This window comes from Vollenhovia emeryi, unplaced genomic scaffold (genome assembly GCF_000949405.1).
Source record: "Vollenhovia emeryi isolate VEMERY1.0 unplaced genomic scaffold, V.emery_V1.0 DF939170.1, whole genome shotgun sequence".
Lineage (NCBI taxonomy): Eukaryota > Metazoa > Arthropoda > Insecta > Hymenoptera > Formicidae > Vollenhovia > Vollenhovia emeryi.
This window is the reverse complement of record NW_011967196.1, coordinates 1,364,821-1,384,108: the sequence shown is the minus strand read 5'-3', so window position 1 is coordinate 1,384,108 and position 19,288 is coordinate 1,364,821. Positions and strand designations below refer to the sequence as shown.

Below are 19,288 nucleotides of genomic sequence, written 5' to 3'. Positions count from 1 at the left end.
GACGGTTTCGTTCTGTCGTGTTTATTTAGCGCGATACTTAACGAGCGAGATGGATAGCCGAGAGATATAGATGTGCGGTACGCGGAAAAATTTCGTCCAAGCCTCAAGTCCCGCTTGCGAAGATTAAATATATATTTAAAAGAAAAAACCGAGTACGATACGCTGTACCAAGCGTTTTTACCGAGCGCGATGTAGAAACAATTCTCCCGTCCAGCGTATACTTTCGCGGCGTCTTTCAACAGAACGATTGATATGTGGAATTTGAAGTACCCGTTCACGATCCGTTCCTTTTCCTCGCGACGTCCCGTTCCGCGCGCTCTGCTATGGATCTGTGGATCGCAGCTAAATCGACGCACCTCAATCAGCCCCGCACGACAATCGCATCTAACGCTCTGGCAATCCGGTGCACGTTTCCCCGGTTAATTTCATGCAACGAATGCAGACCTGCGTTTTTCTTCTTCTCTCTTTCCCCCCCCCCCTCCCCCCCGTATCCCGGGCCTCCTACTGTCGATTCACCGCCGGTACTACATGCGTCCATTTCCGATTTCCGGATCTGTCCCTCCTCCCTATCTGATCCAATATATATTCCGCTGTTCACGCGCGACCTGACTCTCAATACAAAAACTATTCACCTCTTTTTTTTTTGTTTTTATTTAATAAGTGTCTCACTCTTGTCTGTTAGCGTTTACGGAGTAAGGTTCACACGCGTCAAGTAGTCACACGATCTCTCTCTCTCTTTCTCTCTATTTAATCCTAAAGAGTTGTTCTCCCCCCCCCCGTCTGTTTGTAATGCGCTATGGAGATGCGTATCTCCTTACGTACATATTACGTACGGTATTATGTACACGTAATATCTTGTGTATGTGTATGTGAGTCGAGTACTAACACAGCACTTCCTTGCCGCAGTTTCTTTATCTTTTTTTTTTTCATCGTTTTATCGACATAAGTAGACAGTGGCTAAATAGTGTCTATCAGTTTAGCAGTGGTAGTAAGAGAACAGCTTCTTCCTTTGTTTTTTTTTGTATGATCACTTCATTCTTTCCCTCGCACTCGTCTCGGAGCACAGTAACAATGTTTTATATATACATATATACATATATATACATACACATATATATGTATATATTTTTATATTTATATTTATTTATAGTATTTATATTAATGCGTACCTGTTAGGCCCGAACCGGCAGATTAATCCTAGACCGTTCGTACAGATTAAACTATAAAAACGTCGATTATGCGGTCTACGACTACTCTACCATTGGAATGTTTTGACCTCTCGTACGCACTCTCTCTCTCCTTGCACTCTCGCAGCTATTATATAGTATATATACATACATATACATATATATATGTATATAAGGATGAGACGTATGCTTTTGAAGATGTGTAAATAATGACAGAAAACTATGTCTCTCTTACATGAAAAATAGGTATTTTTTTCTTTTTCATTTTCTCTCTCTCGTTCTCTCTTTCTCTCTCTCTCTCCCTCTCGCATGCATGTGTAAGTGTTCATGTTTACATATGTATATGTATGAAACGCGCGCGCCTAGACTCTTATGTGAAGATTATATGTACATATATTCGCGATAACGTGTATACGCGTCAACTAGAAAAAACGATCGGCTCACTCCTTTCACTCGTGCGCCCGCTAAATGGAGTCTCGTCATCATACAAGTAAAAATAACATTCGGGCGTTATTTTTAATAGAGGATGACCGATTTACTTCTTCACGCGGAAGGGAGCACCGCGAATCTCAAGTCTGAGAGAAAACAGAAGCGAACGGCTGCGTTCGATCGCGTGCTGGTTACTAATGTCGAAAGGACATTTCTTTAATCCTAAAGAGCACAGCGCGGGCTAATATACTCTATTTAAAAAAAAAATTGATTGAACTTCATAAAATTCAAAGTAAATAGAGGAGTGAATTTGACAAATACTTGCTCTGTCATAAGTTTATAGAAATTTTGGGACACACTTGTGCCGCGAAGTGATGCTACAGCTTGCGCTCTTCGGGATTAAGAATTAAAGGAGCACGTTAGGATCTACAGTCGTCAACTAAATAGTACACTACAAGTATCATTCGAAAACTTCTTTACGCCGAATCACCTTTCTGCTAGGAGGTATTTGAAATGAAGTATTCTGTTTGATTCCGATTAGCGTCTATAAAATACGCAAAGCGAGATCGATCGGTATGGTTCAGTTGGCCTCGAAGATATTGGTATTTATAAAACGTTGTTTAAACGGAATACACAATAGATCAAGCTCCGGGGGGATTATGATGTATAAACTGCTTGTAAGTATCGGTTTAGTCGGTGTCAAACCATTTCGCACGTAGAGCTGAACATTACAGGGTTATCTTGCAACACGATATTTAACCACTATGCATAATACTTCATACATATGTATATCTGTATCTTTTTTTTTTCGGTAATTTATTTAGTCGCCTAATTATGCGGTAGTGGTGTAGTAATCATTGTAAGTAATAATCGTAACAATAATAATAATTTATTACATAGTATTTCTAGCTTCTTTTATAGTACATCGCGTTTTATCTTGGTTTCCCCTCATAAAAAGATACTTTTACTCGCGTTACGCTTAATATTCATTCATTGACATGTAACCACAGCGGCCCGAAGGACTCTCAACAATTAAACACAGCCTTCGGGCCCTCGGTAGCATTTGTAGAACCGGTTAATCCGCACAATCGCGTCTCAGACCCTCTCTCTTTTTCTGGATTCGTCCGCGGATTCTCAAACGCGCGACCGTAATTGCCCTCTTACCGATCATATTTCTGCACCAGGACGGTCTATCGAATGTATCCGACATTGAGTCGCAACATGTAATCTCCACTCGGCTTTACTGTCCTTACAGTAACTGTCGAAGTGAACGGAAACGTAGCAAAATAAGGGAGGATCTAGCAGACAAGCGAGGTTACGGAACGCAAACTTATTTCGCGTCTGAAATCAGAAAAAGAGCCCTCACCGGTAAGACATTTTTAGCTCATCCTACGTGAACCTTCTCCTCTTCGTTCTTCTATTTCTTTCCCCCGCACGGAGTATTACACATTATTCGTTTCACTTAATTACGCCGCTCTAATGCAGTACAAAGCTAAAGATAAATCGCGTCAAACTTAATCGGAATACTCTGGTCTTACGACGTACGATTTCTCTATGTTAGTTGTTGCCTTAAAAAAAAGAGCCTTCTAATTTTTCACGTAGATTATACTGTTTTTTTTTCTTCTTTCCCTAAGGTGCGAAACGTCAACTTGCAAAATCACAGAGAATTACGCATCGTTACACTGTTACTTAGGATTATACCTAGTGTTTTTCCCCACGATATGGGCTACATATTCTCTATAAACTTCTAGGCCTGCTCTTCGTCGTCTTTGAGATCTTCATTCGTCGCTGCGTCCATCCATCTTTAATATTGCATCCGATGCGACGCGGCGATTATTCTCAATGAAGAGACACGGCGTGAAATGTTGGCTCCATGTTCTCCAACCGAGATACAGACGTTTCCTCTTTGTTCCACACCTTGCGCTCTTAAAAGATTAAAACTTCGCGATTGTATAGAGTGCTTCGTCATCGTTTTCTAAATAAAAGAAGTCGAACCAAGTTTGAAAGATAAAGGGGTCTAAAATGTAAAAGTTTGTTTTCCTTTATTCTTCAAACTTTTCCCTCCCCATCACGGAATTATTCTGCGACATATGTTTCGTAGAGATTTTATATTAATTATCATTAATAGTATTTCAGCGTAGTATTTATCGCAATATTTTGTTTGTTCGCGGATGTATCTGTATCACAGTTGGAGCATAGGACTTTGAGTTTGGCGGTTTTGCGGTCCTGGACGAAAATGCCGTCAGATAAATATAAGAAGGCGCTATAAATCGATTGCTAAAGGACTACTGGCATGGCCGATATCTATGTATAGACCGCTGCTATAGGATCGCCCTAGCACCGGGCACAAAACCACCAGCTGTCCCATTGATAAGAGCAGTTTTATCGTTCTTCCAACATGGAGCCGTTAGTATCTCTGCATATGCTAGTAAAACGAGTGTCGTCATTGATACGAATCCTTGTGGAAAGTGTCGCTCTTGTGAAACATCCTCCGCCCTTCTCTCGTAAGTTCTTGACTCGCGAAATTGTTCTCAGACTTTGGTCTGGGCAGGAGGCAACCCGGCAGCGTTCTGAGCTCCATACTGTGTACCTGAAATGACAGATTTTACAACATGATACACTCGCGCGTCCATTAATTTTTTAAAAGAAACCACAGGAATACGTTATCAATCAGCAGAGCTAATGACACACGATACTGTTTTTCCTACTGGATTGCTTACGAGAGCCAATCAGGATTTAGCCTTAAATCACCTATTTAAGGCTAAATCCTGATTGGCTCTCGTAAAGGCCTATGTTTACGTTCCTTGGTCCAAGTTCTAGCTGCAATCTGGGCAATCCAGCAGGAAAAATAGTACCGTGTGCCGTTGACTTAACTATAAAAATATAAGATTGTATTTCCTGTTTTTTTTTATAACAAAAGAAGTGCCGTAAAGATACGTGTATCGTAGCTTAATTATAGCAGATAACGTCGCGTACTTACCGATTCCTCACTGGCACTGGCATGGGCAGCCTGCTCCGCGAGCGCATTTACTACGGCGTTTATCGTTTTTGATTCGCTGCCAAGATCCTCCTCGCGATGAGCCACCAGATTAGGATTCTTCCCGATTTTGTTTAGCCTACAAGGAGAGCATGATTAAGCGTAGGGAATGTCGCACGCGACGTAACCGACTACTATTCACATTAAGTTCTACACCACTTAGCAGCACAGTGATTCGTCCGTTTCGTGGCGCTTTATAACACCCGCCGCTTATCATCTGTACTCAACAGCGATTATTATTTGTCTCGATACTACTTGCACTGCTAAAGGTAGTTGAATGAGATAAACTGATAAAAGAAATCAGTTATCTTTGCCACACTGGCCGCGGAATTTCGTGTCTCGAATAGAAAATATGCGGAAAACACAAGATAAATAATAAAACAGCGTATCTCGGTATATCGATTTTCGTTCGAGTACTTTGTTTCTCGTCGTGAATACTTTTGCGGAAATCTTGCAACGTTAAGAAAACAATTTGCAACGTACAGTCCTTTGCATAGACGAGTTTACATCGGAATCGTTCTGCGCGGACGTGTGACAAAAATGGTACTTAAAATAATTTATAAAATATGTTATGCCAAATTATAAATAGAACATTATTATGTAATGAATGTGTCGAGAGTGTAAACTTTTGTCACGGCATTAAACTGCAATTGTTATTTATTCAATCGGGTAATATCCGGTTTCATGAAGTGTGCACCACTACATGACTCGGATATTTTCCCTCTCACGCATACGAATGCAAAACGAATTGCCCGTCATATCTTTGCGTGAAAGATACTTGGAACGGATTTAACCCTCTCAACTCATTATAAATATCGTAAGTTAGTGCGCTTTCATCACGAATTTTCATCTGAAAAATTCTTCCCAACTCTCCAACTGTCTCGCTCAAGAGCCCCAAGAAAGTCAATGGGCGACTCGAATAGGTCGCATTTCATTTTTGTCCCTTTGGCAAAATTTTCACTGACGTATGTGCGTGTACGTGTGTGTAAAACAAGCGTTCGAGTTTCTAACAAACACATACGAGAATCGGTAATGTTGAGGCGAGAGCGACATGATTTCCACAGGCAGCAAATGACTGATCTCCGTTTTGCCGGACAGTACGAAATGCTCAAATAAAGTAGATGGGAGTGGGAGTGATGATTGACATCTATTAGCACACCAACTCGATAGAACAAACCTAACCAAAGCTTATACCTCTCGGCGGCAACGCTCTCCATCGTTCTGCGCATTAGGGGATACTGATCCAGCACGGCGTTGAAATGGTCCACCGAGAGGCTGAAGAGATTGCAGTAGGTCTCCGCTCGGACCGACGCCACCCTCCTCGCGTTCGTCAGCAGGCAGATTTCGCCGAAGTAAGACCCGTCCGATAACGAGGTCGCCACTTCGCCGTTTGCCATCACGATATCGACTATGCCTTCTTGTATGAAGTACATTTTCGAGCCGATTGTACCCTCCTTAATGATGATATCACCTGCGAGTACACGTTCGAATATCACGCTCCTGAGCGAGAAAGTACTTTCCCCGTGCCGCGACACTCAACCTCTTGTTCATTTAGCGCGGATAGCAAAGGCGTTCATGACTATCGATATACCTGGCTGGAAGACTTCGTATCTGAGTTTCGTCACGACGTCCGAGACGAAATTCGAATCGGCGTTAGCGAAGAAGGGCACGGACGCCACCAGCGATCTGCAGTTGTAGTTTATCACATCCTGAAATCAGGTACAACATTTGTACAGACACCTGTATTTTCTTTAGGGTAAATTTCGGTCAATTGTCCCGATGGGTTTTAGAGATCGATACTATGTTGACTTAATATCGTCGATTCGAAAGAACGAGCGATCTCTCGCATTTTCAATCCCACAGTTTTTTTCTCCAGAAATATTGCACATGTCACTTTTAGTCTTGACCAAGTGAAATATTTCACACGGGTCCTAACGTACTTCTCTCAATTTTTCCGAGAGCTCTCCAAGGATCAGCTCCTCGTCGAAGAACTTCCCTTGGTACCGGTGTTCGAAGTACTCCGTGATCCTCTGTCTCATTTCTCTCGGTAGTTTCCGATAGGCCATGTATTCCTCTACTTGTTTCACCTACGGGCAAGTCGGACGGGAAGTTTAGTCGCGGCGAAGTTACCCACGCGCGTGTTCCATCGTTATATGACGTGCTTATCTACCTTCTCGCGGTATTGTCTTCTCGAGGAATCGAGAGATTGAATGAGATTCGTCGCGTGTCCGAGGAAAAGAGCGTAACACGTCGCACCGCTGATCATGCTGAGCATGGTGAGCCACATGTCGGTCAAGGACTGCGGCGGAAACCTACCGTACCCGATACACAGCATGTGCGACATGGCTTTGAAGAGAGCCCACGAGTATTGTTCCAGCCAAAACGAGTCCTGCAAGTAGGCGTCACGTCGTAACACGGAAATGCATTTTGCAAGTCGATCGCCAATTTCGACACAAAGCGCGGAGGGCGTTTTCGCGGAGCGCACACCGCCCGATCTCGCTCCTTGAAAATTCACGACATTGCCAAATCGCCAAAGAACTTTCGCGTGTCGCAGAGTTTATTACTTAGCTTTGTATGCGGTTGAAAAGAAACACACTTATTTCTATGCAATGTTAAGTAATGGTAGACTTAGAAGAGAAATTAATCGTAAGATGGTAATAAAAGTAAATTGAAGGAATATTTTAGGGGAGCTGGTTTTTTTAGAGGAGCCGATATTAAATCGATCGATTATTTTCCACGCAATGCTAAAATATATCAATTTAAGGCAGGATACCACCTTTGACTGCGATTTTGGAGGCGTTTTTCATGATTTTTTTTTGCATACAAAGAGTGCCCAGAAACAAAATCGGTTTTAGTCATTCATTAATGTAACTTTAATCTGTAATTACAAACTGAAAAAGTTACAAATAATCTCTTGTAGGTGGCGCCAAAATACATTCCTTTGGAGGAACACCGTTAGACGGCGTGTCAAATTCCGCTCTGTACGTGGCTCCTAGAAAAAAAACCAAAGAATGTTCCTATTAACAACAATATTTTTTAATGCTGTACGTAGGGATTTTACGAAATTTCGATTTTTAAGCAAATGGCGGTCATTTTGACAAAAAGGTCAATTTTTTAGGGTAAACCTTTTTGTTAAAATGACCGCTATTTTCTTAAAAATCGAAATTTCGTAAAATCCCTACGTACAGCATTAAAAAATATTGTTGTTAATAGGAACATTCTTTGGTTTTTTTCTAGGAGCCACGTACAGAGCGGAATTTGACACGCCGTCTAACGGTGTTCCTCCAAAGGAATGTATTTTGGCGCCACCTACAAGAGATTATTTTTGAAACTTTTTCAGTTTGTAATTGCAGATTAAAGTTACATTAATAAATGACTAAAACCGATTTTGTTTCTGCGCACTCTTTGTATGCAAAAAAAAACTCATGAAAAACGCCTCCAAAATCGCAGTCAAAGGTGGTATCCTGCCTTAATGTTTGTTAGAATCGTGAAGCGCGCAATGTACTCAGATGAGAGTGTTGATTACTCACTTGTAACTCGTTAATGGCCACCCATGAATTACTGGGAAATCCTTGAAGCATGGGGACCAGGAATTGCAGGCAGCCACTCCAATGGCCGATTAGGAGCATCATACAGATCAGGTTAAAAATCCGCATGAACACCGACGCCATATTCAGGAACTGCCAACAACAACGTTAGAGCTTTACTCTCGTGCCGGGTCGGGCGCGTCGGAATGTTTTCTCACACGTTTTGGTTAAAACTTCTCTTGTTTATCCAAAGCTCCGGTTGCGTAGTGTACAGCAAGTAAGCGAGTGTTGCACAAAAACGCGGTAGATATATAATTCGTCGAGCACAATTGTTCCATTACTGTTTTTGTTGCTCAGATTTAGGAATACTGAATAAACTACGTGACGGAATCCGTCACTAAGATCCGATCGTCCATCGATAGTCTTTTTTTTTTCAACGAGCACAAATTCTTTGAGGAACGAAGTTTACATTTAACCCTTTAACCAGTCCTGCGTCTATAAAATAGCAAATTTTGGGAAGCTCGTTCAAAATCGAGATTCAAGGTGTTTGCGATAAATCTCAAAGGTTAACTGGCTTTTGCTGTTCAATCGGATCAAATGATTAGGATTTTTATCATGGACAAATTAAAGCAAGGGTCCATCCTCGCGCATTCAGATCTTAGCGCGGATATAGTTCAGTTCGAGTGAGAGTGTCACACTTTTCCTAGGTTGTCATCGCCGTTCTCATACTCTCGGAACTTTTTTTTTTTCGTCCGTTAAGAAAAGCATGCTACATTAGAAAATACGCATCACGTGGCACACAAAAGAACAATTCAATGTAACCTAAAACGTTGATAAATAACTGGTTACTCTACGAATGCTCTAACAAAAAAATATCAATCATTTGCAACTGGTTGGGCCAAGATTCTCAAACCGCTTATGCGCCAAATGTTCATGATGTGACGTACGTGAAAAGGGAGAAAAGAAAGGCAAAATCGACGCTCAGTCAATGACGTCGATGTAGTCCGTTCGGTTCCAAACACAAATTATTCGGCTCCATCGTGCGCAATAAGTACGATATGGGAATCCGTCCGTATTAAAATAAAAAGCTGGAGAACACGCGGAGAACGTGCCGACATGGCTAATTCGCCGAGTTAACCCTTCGAGATTCCGATCCGTATCTTATTTCAATGATTATTCCTCATGCGGAGAGCCGCATCTTCTTCTCAATAACTAACACGCACGATTGGTCCTTTGTCTCCTGGTTAACGTTACGCGTTGAAATATTAACTGTACACAACACGCGGTTATTGTAATACAGTCGTTTGTTAACGTAACAAACGACAGTGGGCCAGTATTTTCAAGCTCAAATACATTTTATAATTTAATAATTATTGATATACGAAATCGTGAGTGTTTACAAGAGATATCTACGTATAATTAGAAATTTCTACATGGCAGATTAATTTTGTAAGAAACAAAGTGAATGAGGATCGACAAAGGACGACCGAAAAAATTACTCGAAGGATTAAAGTCGAATAGTCTCAGCGTCCTCCTGTTAGTCGAGAGATAAGGATAGAGTTATCTAAGGATCATTGAAGGTATCATGAAGTGCGACTCATGTTCATGGATATGTACATAACGTATGTACATATGTGGCGATGACATATATATCTGCTTCCGCACTCGTATGCGTGCGGCAGTCGCAACGAAACGCGACACGCGCGCTGCAATAATGAGTGTGTCATGCACCGTATTCGGCCTCCGTGTTCGAGAGATTCCGTTCGGTTGCTCTGCCGACGGGGCGCAAATGAATTTCCAATACGGCGCCGTCGACGGGGCGTGTGCGAAGAAAATTCTCTCGAATCCGGCCCCGTTATATGCGGCGACGAACTGAAGTTTCCGAACTTAAACACGCTTGCCCAAATACCCAGCAAGTAGTTGAAACCTTCGAGCCTTCTCTTTTTATCGCCCATCGTATCTATCATCCTCGATACACTTTCGTGCTCTCGCAACTTACGGAAGTTTGATACTCTCGCGAGGAAAGTTCGCGCGGAAGACTCGCCTCGCGTTGTCGGGCGAAAAATTTTTGCCGGCAATTTACTAATAAATCTAAGCGACTGCAAAGCGAGGAGCAGGCGAAGCTGTTTACGAGGTCCTTGTCGAGTCTTGGGCAATCGCGGTATAATGATCTTGAAATCGTACGGCAGTGGGACCTGTCCCCTGTATAACAGTTAGGTAATTACTCTTGCACTTAAACCGCAGAAGTGACAGAGCCATTGCAGTGCCGACAGTAATGACATAATGACGTACAATAAGCTCAAACACATGTGGTCATCACGTTGAAGATAGCTTAGTTCCATGCGTTTTCAAAAAATTCCGTATATTCTCTTTATCTCGTCGCGACAAAAATTGCTGCGATAAACGTCCGTAGAGCTTGTAGACAAAGAATAATTCGAGTAACGTCATTTATATGCCGGTCTCGCAGTTGATCCCAGATGTTATAATCGGAAATTTTTTTCTGTAAACGTGAAATTCAGTCGGCTGTATCCAAGCTGGCTCGCGCACAGCTTTGTCACTTGTGCGGTTACGCCGGAAACCTGGTCGTAATAGAGTCGCAATTTACAGTAATCGTAGACATGGCCGTTAACAGATTGCAACAATGTAAAAGATGCGACGAGAGATGCATCGTTGCCCAATCGCCGTAGGATTTCGATGAAGCGCGGGAGCTCTGGTTATCTAAATGCGGTAAAATATTAGGGATACTGGCTGGAGAGTATCTATCGGGTGTCATGATACTCCATGGATGATGATCAATGGTAACTGTTTCTGCGCCTACGGGAAACAAGTAAGAACATGGGAGACTTACGGGCTAGACCACATATAGCTCAATACATTACCTGGTCTACAAGTAAAAAGATCGTGTACACGTGAGACAACACGGTACACGCGCGCACGCATACGCATATCGTCGCCGTCGTGATGAGCGACGCGACGTATACGTTGCGTGGCGCGCGGCTTCGTAAATCAAGAAAAGAATAAAAAGAAGGAAGAAAAGAAGAAAGAAGGAAACACAGGTTAAACGATACACTGTAACTCAACATCAACCTTCTCTTCTACGAGACAGCCACAGGACCAGTAAAGATGAAAGCTTGATTCTGTTTATGTCTCCACGATATGATGGATGAACGATCAATGAGTCAGCGCACTAATTAACGGATTACGATTGTAAGTGGCAACAACAAACGCTCTAAAACGACACCGGAACATAAGTGAGTACTGCAAACTAAAGGCACAACAGAGAAACAACCGAGACGAGGTACGGGGGGGTTTACGGAAGAGAGATGTTTATCGTGGGGGTGGTGGTGAGAGTTCCTCGCACTTCGGCCGAGACGAATTCGAGTGATTATGAGCGTAATATGAGGGACGACGAACAAAACGCAGCTGCCAAATCAAACGTCGCGTTATCAAGCCTCGCGCAAGCCAAGCCACGAAGCGAGAGGACGAAGTATCTTCGCTCTTCCATCGTGTCTTCGTTTCTCTTATATTTTTTTTCCCCCCTCGAATTTGCAAGCACACAGATAGCCAGCTGTTTTACACAGATAGAGGTGCACAGATCTCTCGGCCGAGAAGCAGCGGACACAGCTGGGGAACGGGCAGCGACAGAGCCGGTGGGTAAGACGCGCGCGCGGCTGGCGAGGGTGGATTACACAGGGTGAAAGTCGTTTGCAGAGCAGCGGCAGGGGAGGATAAGCGAGCTCTCTACTCTCATACGCATTGCATCCTAATTTGTTACCCCGTTAACGCTCGCGCGTGTCGTCTGTGTGTATCTATTTCCCTCCTGCACTTTTACATCTAAGGTAGCGATGCACCTCGGTCACATAGTTGATATACAGTGTGCGTTTTGCAACAAAGCGACAGAGAAGGGACGCCCAATCACGTGCGCTCGTTTTCACAGGATCGTGCACACCGTCTAGCGATCAAAAGCGTTTCACAAGATAGTGCGTGGAAACAGGCGGTTTGCGGTCGTCCATCGGGTCACAGGATGCGGGAGGACCGGAGGTGGAGAGGACATGGGAGACGGTACAGCAAACAGTCAAATAGTAAACGAGAGGAAGTTAGAATGAGAAGACAGAGAGAAAGAGAGAGATACAATATATATATAGAGACGGAGAGAGGAAGGGTTTAATATACGAATGCACGATTTCAGTCGGACGCGCCACGCCGGACTTTTGACAACCGATCCCCGATTCGTTCACTTTCACGTCGAATATCGCGCTGCCGGTCATCGGCAATCTCTACCATCCGCGGGGTGACGCCGGGCTGGCGCAAAAGGGTGATTCACCCGAGCCGGGCGTTCTCTTTATCATATCTACGTTCGTGGGCCTCTAGATTGTTATATGTTCACACACACATATAGTTGTGTACATGTACTTTCTCATCGCTAGGCGGGTGCCGATGGTGAATGTATAGAAGCATAGCCTATTGCTGCGGGTATATGTAATGCGGCGGAAAAAGTAAAAGCTGAATGTTTGTAATAAACCAACGAGCCAATCAGCGTACAGCTCCTCCGTCCAATTGACCTCGTCAGCCCCGCTCCCGGTCCTCGCGAGACACCGACAGAACGCGGCGGTCGATCGGTTCAATCAACAATCGGCCCGTCCGACCCTTCCCGCGCGATGCTACAAATTCATGCTCTTCGTTACCCTCGACGGGGCGATGAGCGAATGACTTAATTGATTATCATCGGAGATCACGTGTAACTAGCTCGGCGAAAATATTGTGGGAGCTACACATTTTTTAAGTACTTCTCGCTAATATTTCCCGCTGCGCTCGCGACACTCCGCGAAGCCGTTCTTTATATTAATTATACTTTTATTTATATTCAAACGCTCGTCGAGAAATGATCTAACGCGAATGGAAGCCTTTACTGGACGGAGACCTCGTTCGATAATCATGTTCGTTGATTAAGCGCGTAGGGAGAAGGTCGAGTTCCTTCTGTCGAGTCTCGCGGAAAACCGGATGGGAAATCGCCGAGGCTGATTCGTGGTGCGAATCGCGTGGACGTGAGCTCGCGCGTTCGCCAGGGCGGGTTACCTTAAAAATAAGTTCGCTTTTGCTGAAACCGGACTTCTTTTTAGTCATATTGTCAGAACTTAGGCGCCCCCTCCGCTCAGTGCGTTTTTTTTGTAGGTTCTGCAATATCTAGAAACAAAAGAAAGCGGGACATAGCCAGACATAGTAAGAAGAGGTTAATAGAAATTCTGCAGTGGTTAATAGAGATTTCACAGAGAGGAGGTAGAAATAGTGTCAGAAAGTGTGTGAGAGAAAGAACGGGAAACTGAGACTAGAAAGTAACAGAGTGAGGAGGACACGAGGGGGAGGAGAAACGTCGGTATAGTTAGAACAGTAGGCGGTTATATATATGTATATATATATATTAATCGACAGTTTGCAAGATGGTAATGGTGGCGAAAAGTAAGGCGGGAGCGGTACGGGAGATTGTAGGGCGGTTGCAGGATCGATTTTCTTTTTCTCGTCTCTCGTGGGGATCAGAAATTTCCGTGTGCGGTAACAGTGGCCACGTTACACAACGAACGCTGAAAGGCAATCCCCAATCCCTAAAGTCTCGTCCTTTCGCTATGCGGGGGGGTACACTCGGATCGCGACGTCCGCCAGCGGATGCGCAAAGGTAGTAATCGATGTCACTGTACATTCTTAACGGTGACACCCATTGAATCGGGTCGTACGCACGGCCACGTGCGGATCACGTTAGTTTATCCATTTAACGGCGAGATAAATTGAGGAAAAAAAAAAGTAGAGACAGACGATATATAGATATATACATTTACATAGATATAAGGTGTTAGTACCTCTCATTTTCCATCTTCCCTCCTGAACGCTAGTACTGGCACATACACAAGCACATAAACAGAGTAAGTAATTACACCATGTGTATCGGTATATCGGTGTCGGTTTCTCGCCTCGGCGGCGAGTGTCGGCCGCCGTAATGTGGATACCAAAACGACCGATCGATCGTACGATCGATCGGTTGGATGTTGAGAGACCGGTAAAGTGTGATTGGGGACGCGAGTAAAAGAACGATTTTCGGTGATGTGAGCGAGCGTGTGCACGCGAAAGTATAATCGGCATGGGCACGGCACGATAACGAAAAGTAACAGTCCGATGATCCGTGAATTAGATAATAATTAGTAATCAACAAGCCATTCGTTGGTATCAAAGCTATCGAATTAGCAGTCGCGCGCCAAGCGTGAAGCCGCAGTTCCTTTTCAAGCTCGGATGAAGCTCGATGAGTTAATTAGCGGATCTGTATATAGTATATGTAGTATCGTGGTGGATTTACAGATTGAGTAAAAAAAAAAATCGCGGCGATTAACTTGCAAAGCCGTGTTACTTGATCCCGGCCGGGTCTGTAGGTCCAGTGAAATAATTCAGCACGCGAACGTAATTGACTTCGCGACACTGTCGATATTATCTTCCATGCAAATTCGCCGGCGTTGTCTCGATTTCAAGTAGCGAAATTTTAATTCAAATACACGTCGAAAAGAATTTGGACACTTTTTCCACATGGGAGAGGCTGCTCATTTCGTCTTGAACAAACGACTTTTACTAATTTGATTGAAATCGAATTCAACACTAATCGAAGAAAGGCTAAAAAAGTAGAAGAAAAGTGCACATTAATTTACAGGAAGGAACAAAAATTACTTCAAGTGTTGCTGATATATAAACATTGCTTTAGCCTTGATTTATGAAATTCATATTGATGAAAAAGAGAGAAAGAGAGAGAGAGAGTGAGAGAGAAAAAGAGAGAGAGAGTGAGAGAAAGAGAAAGAGAGAGAGAGAGAAATCTGCAAATGTGATAACTGTGAAATATAAAAATTCTGCTCTTCTCGGGACAATATGTGCGCATCGCTGCTCTGCTGAAAGAAACAGTCTGTAACGAGATAAACATTTACAAAGGAGAACGCTCCCATCTTTCTGAAAAATTCCATGCAAAAGTCACACGAAAAGGCAAGAAGAAACTTGAGAATTATCAGAGTTTTCCGTTGAAAGATCACCGTTCGAGGTGAGGGAATACCGTAACTGGTCGATAAGATTATTAAGTACACAGACAACACAGGACAAGAATACGTTCGTCAATCGCGAATCTCACGACATTATCTTGTCGCGTTTTTTTTTTGACATCTTACGCATACATCTCTGTAATTGCGCGCGACAAGAAACGCGCGATTTGCTAACCAAGTGTGCGCCGCGAAAATCACGCGGACGTACAATCGCGCGTTTCTGCATGACGGTTATGATTTATCGTCTCTTAATGTGCGTACACACGCGAGTACGTTTTAATTTGCCACTGCTGAATGCAACCAGCCCCGACTATTATCGCGGCGGTTTGCTACTGTGCGGCTGTTAACTCTAATGTGCGTGCTCACAAAGGCACTCGTGTTTGTTATCTGATTTAATTACGATGTAAAGGGAAACTGGGTGTACGTGCCACGGGCAGAAAGCTTTTGCACTCGTTACAAAGGGCACTGCGTTTTGCCATTTCTTTTTTAATTAATTAATTAATTAATTAATAAGAGCAAGGGGACTTTTCAACGCGTTGTTGACTCGTTTTAAGATCGGCGATATACGCACGTTTACGCAAGAATTGCTTGTCTGAAATATTAGGTGACATAATCGACAAGTCACATTTTAATCACATAACGAAAAGTTAAATAAATAAGGCAGAAAATTTGCGGTGAATCTATCGTCTGTTGTCTTTTTTAACCTTCTTTTATCGATTTGTGTACACGATTTTCTATCTTTATGCGTTATCCATTTATTCTTTTCGCATAAAGCGTTAAAAGTTTTTAAATTAGTAGCGAGATTAATAATGAGAAACTAAAAATCGGAGACTTTTAAAATTGAATTCAAACTTCGGGCAATGTCAATATGAAACTCTTTCATCCCTTTCTCTTTATATCTTATTATTTCAAGATAGATGGCGAGCTTTATTAAACCAGGGCAGTCACGACTTGAATCCCTTAGAGTGACGTTCATCAATAACATTCATTTAAGTCTGTCAATTCCAATTCTGTGACAAATTTCGTTCGGACAATACGAAAAGTATTGTGCGGCGAAAGGAGAATAGTAGAAAAAAATAATAATTCTCTCTTTCAGATCTAGTCTGTTAATTAATCGACTGTTCTCTCCTTATTTCCTGTCTCTCTTGACGGGAAACGAAAATGCACGCATGAATGACAGTACATTATGACGTATGTACATTTACACGTACACACGCACGCACACATACACATACACACGCATACACACACGTACATACACATGTATAAAATGTCCAGAAAATGTAACGCTGTGCTTTCTAGGAATCAACACGTAAGAAGCATCTCTCTCGTGGAAAATTTTCCTCTCGTTGCACAATTGAGCCAAGACGAGACTGCGTCATTGGCGATTCGCCGTGCGATCGCGCAGAGGAGCAGCAATTCTCAGGACAAGAGCGGAGACGCGAAAGACGCACGCGAAAGAGAGGAAACGTCACATCCGCTACGTGTATACCGGGCGGCGAGATGGTTAAAAGATCGCACGCTTTGCTTCACGTACTTCTCTCGCTCCTGTCATACCGTGGGGGGAGGGGCAGGGCGGATATCTACCGTCTACGGCGGAAAAAGAATGCCGCGCTGGAAAATATCGCCGGTAATATTATAATATTATAAACGTGCTCCTGAGACAAAGAGAGAGAGAGAGAGAGAGAGAGAAAGAGAAAAAGAGAGAACAAACGAACAAAAATATGATGATATACGGATACATACGTGGGCAGAGGAAAGTACCGACGGCGTCTGCGTAATTGTACTCTCCGTCCTGGCGGAAGTAAAAATGTCAAAATGAAACAAAAAGAAACGAAATCGGAATCGCTTCCTCCTCGTTAAATCAGGCATATCTAGACAACACGAAACAACAGGCAATCAGAACGGAACGCGAATGAAGGGGGAGGGGAAACGAAATAATCGGTGGGGCTGGGGTGCTCGCTAGAAGTTCATCACGGTGGAGAAAATAGGGGGATAGAAGATAGAGGAGAGGAGTAAATCGTCGGGGAATAAATAAAACTTAGGAACACACACTGAACACGGGCCACATCGCCAAGAATTTTGGACAGATAAGGTTAATTAACACCTAACACTCACAGGCAGACCTACGGTTAGACCAACCAACTTTCTCGTCTGTAGAGCGGTTCGTGTCGAATACCTCGTGGATGTTCTTCATCGGGCTTACTCTCGGTTTATCAAGCTTTTCTCGTATCGCCGTAGGAATCTTATTATTATTATTTTTTTGAACATATCTCCTGTTTCATAATCGCAAAATCCACACACCAACTGGTGTGTGGATGCGACGGTAAGATCCACGACAAACGAATTCTCGACTCTCGATTGTCACTGTGACCTCATGCGCTACCATTGTCAAAAAATGGTGCATCCGTTGAAGATACATATATATATGTAAATATACATATATGTTTACTATCGGTATACAGTTACATGCACACGTATCTAAATTATGCAGACCGTCGCCGAAAGAACGTCGATAATCGCTATTGACTCATACGGTAATGTACATGCGCACCTATGTCGTATCAGGCCAATAAAGTTTATGCGGCTTATGGGGCCGGCGATAATCGAGAGCCGAGAGACTCGAGATGAACGTTTCAACGGCGATCGGCACGAACGCCCGGGCGTTCCTGCGATCGCGCGATCGTATATTCGACACGACCAGTTCACAATGACTATTCGTAACCAAACTCATGTTAGTTACCTAGCAGAACGGAACTTTCCAACAAAACCCGACAATAAAACAAGGTAGCATCTCATACCAAAAAACCGTTCTCAAGAACTTTGGCGAGGAATCAGCTAGTCGGTGAAACATGGATTTTCAACAATATAGTTATAGAGAACATCGTCACTAAGGTATAATACTGCAAGCATTGTCATTCTCCATCGATCAATACATACTGGCTTCTTCTCAGCTAATATCGCATCTTCTAATCTGTGATCCATGTCACACGTCGCATCGCCAGGACTACGGGACTAAGGACAAGACTGATCAAGAGCTTATTTGAAATGTTTTACGCAGTGAGAGCTATTTGACTTCCATGAAGACTACAGCTACGTTTAATCCCGCTTAATGAAATATCTAATTATTGCAACTTTCCGATTTATCTTAAGCGGAATGACGTCTTGATAATTCTGTTATCTCATCACGTGACATCAATTTGTACGTATACGATTCTTCCGCTTTGCCCGTTCGAGTTTATAGTGCTCGGATTTCAACCGCGCGACAACGAAGGAGTTTAATTACTCCGTAACTCCGTAATATACTTTTAACATTTAATCAGACATTAAGCATAGTCTTTTCTCCGCTCGATTGGACCGTCTACGGAACATGAAACTTCCCGACAACGTTAAAGCTCTTGATCGGCTCTGCTACAATTCACAAACTGGGTCTAAGTATGTCGGGTGTGTTATATGTGTGAAAAAAGAAAACAAACTTCTCGTACCGGAGACTGTAAATTACACGGCAAGACTATGCACGTTCTCTATGAAACTCAAATGGAAAAAGAAAAGGAAAAAAAAACGAGAGACAGAGATGACCACAAACGAAAACGGCAACGGTAATCAGAATAATCGTAATCAATGAGTAACAACGAAAGAAACGACAGTAGTGAGAGTAATAATAATGATCTAGCGTATATAGATATATTTATACGTAGAAACACATTGAGGTTTGTGTTAACGAACGCTTGAATCAAGTAAGGGCAATTGGCCTTGGTTTCAGGGTAACTAGGCAGGCACACCTTGCTGGTTCGGTCTGGTTGGGGCGGTGTCGCCCGACGCTCGTAGTGCCTCTCCGGCTGTTGATAAAGGGGGATCTGCAAACCCATTCGGAAACGTGTTCTCGCAGTACGCCTAGTAGTCGATTTGTACATATTGTTTTCTTTGTACTCGTGTGTGTATGTCGGGGGTGGGGGGGGGATTAAGATGCGGGATTCCTGTGTGTGTCAGTGTGCGTGTACAGGCGAGATTGTGCGGACAATCGATAGGAGAGTCGGTGTGATG

At 43.2% G+C, this 19,288-nt stretch overlaps 1 protein-coding gene across 9 annotated transcripts in view; it reads right to left on the bottom strand.

Moving 5' to 3' along the window:
* Window positions 1–893: 893 nt before the first annotated feature.
* The window catches only part of LOC105563903 (potassium/sodium hyperpolarization-activated cyclic nucleotide-gated channel 2), a 67,920-nt gene continuing 49,525 nt past the window's right edge, over window positions 894–19,288 (bottom strand). For 2 of the 9 annotated variants that reach the window (XM_012015900.1, XM_012015893.1), the window contains exons 6-15: window positions 18,971–19,101; window positions 16,991–17,039; window positions 13,257–13,364; window positions 8,184–8,333; window positions 6,824–7,042; window positions 6,594–6,740; window positions 6,245–6,362; window positions 5,836–6,124; window positions 4,597–4,732; window positions 894–4,206 (exon numbers count right to left, since the gene is read on the bottom strand). In XM_012015900.1, coding sequence (XP_011871290.1) covers window positions 4,060–4,206; window positions 4,597–4,732; window positions 5,836–6,124; window positions 6,245–6,362; window positions 6,594–6,740; window positions 6,824–7,042; window positions 8,184–8,333; window positions 13,257–13,364; window positions 16,991–17,039; window positions 18,971–19,101 — 1,494 coding nt within the window. In that variant the 3' untranslated portion in view covers window positions 894–4,059. The remainder of the gene's footprint in view (window positions 4,207–4,596; window positions 4,733–5,835; window positions 6,125–6,244; window positions 6,363–6,593; window positions 6,741–6,823; window positions 7,043–8,183; window positions 8,334–13,256; window positions 13,365–16,990; window positions 17,040–18,970; window positions 19,102–19,288) is intronic. The other 7 variants (XM_012015901.1, XM_012015898.1, XM_012015899.1 and 4 more) reach the window with 5 other exon arrangements.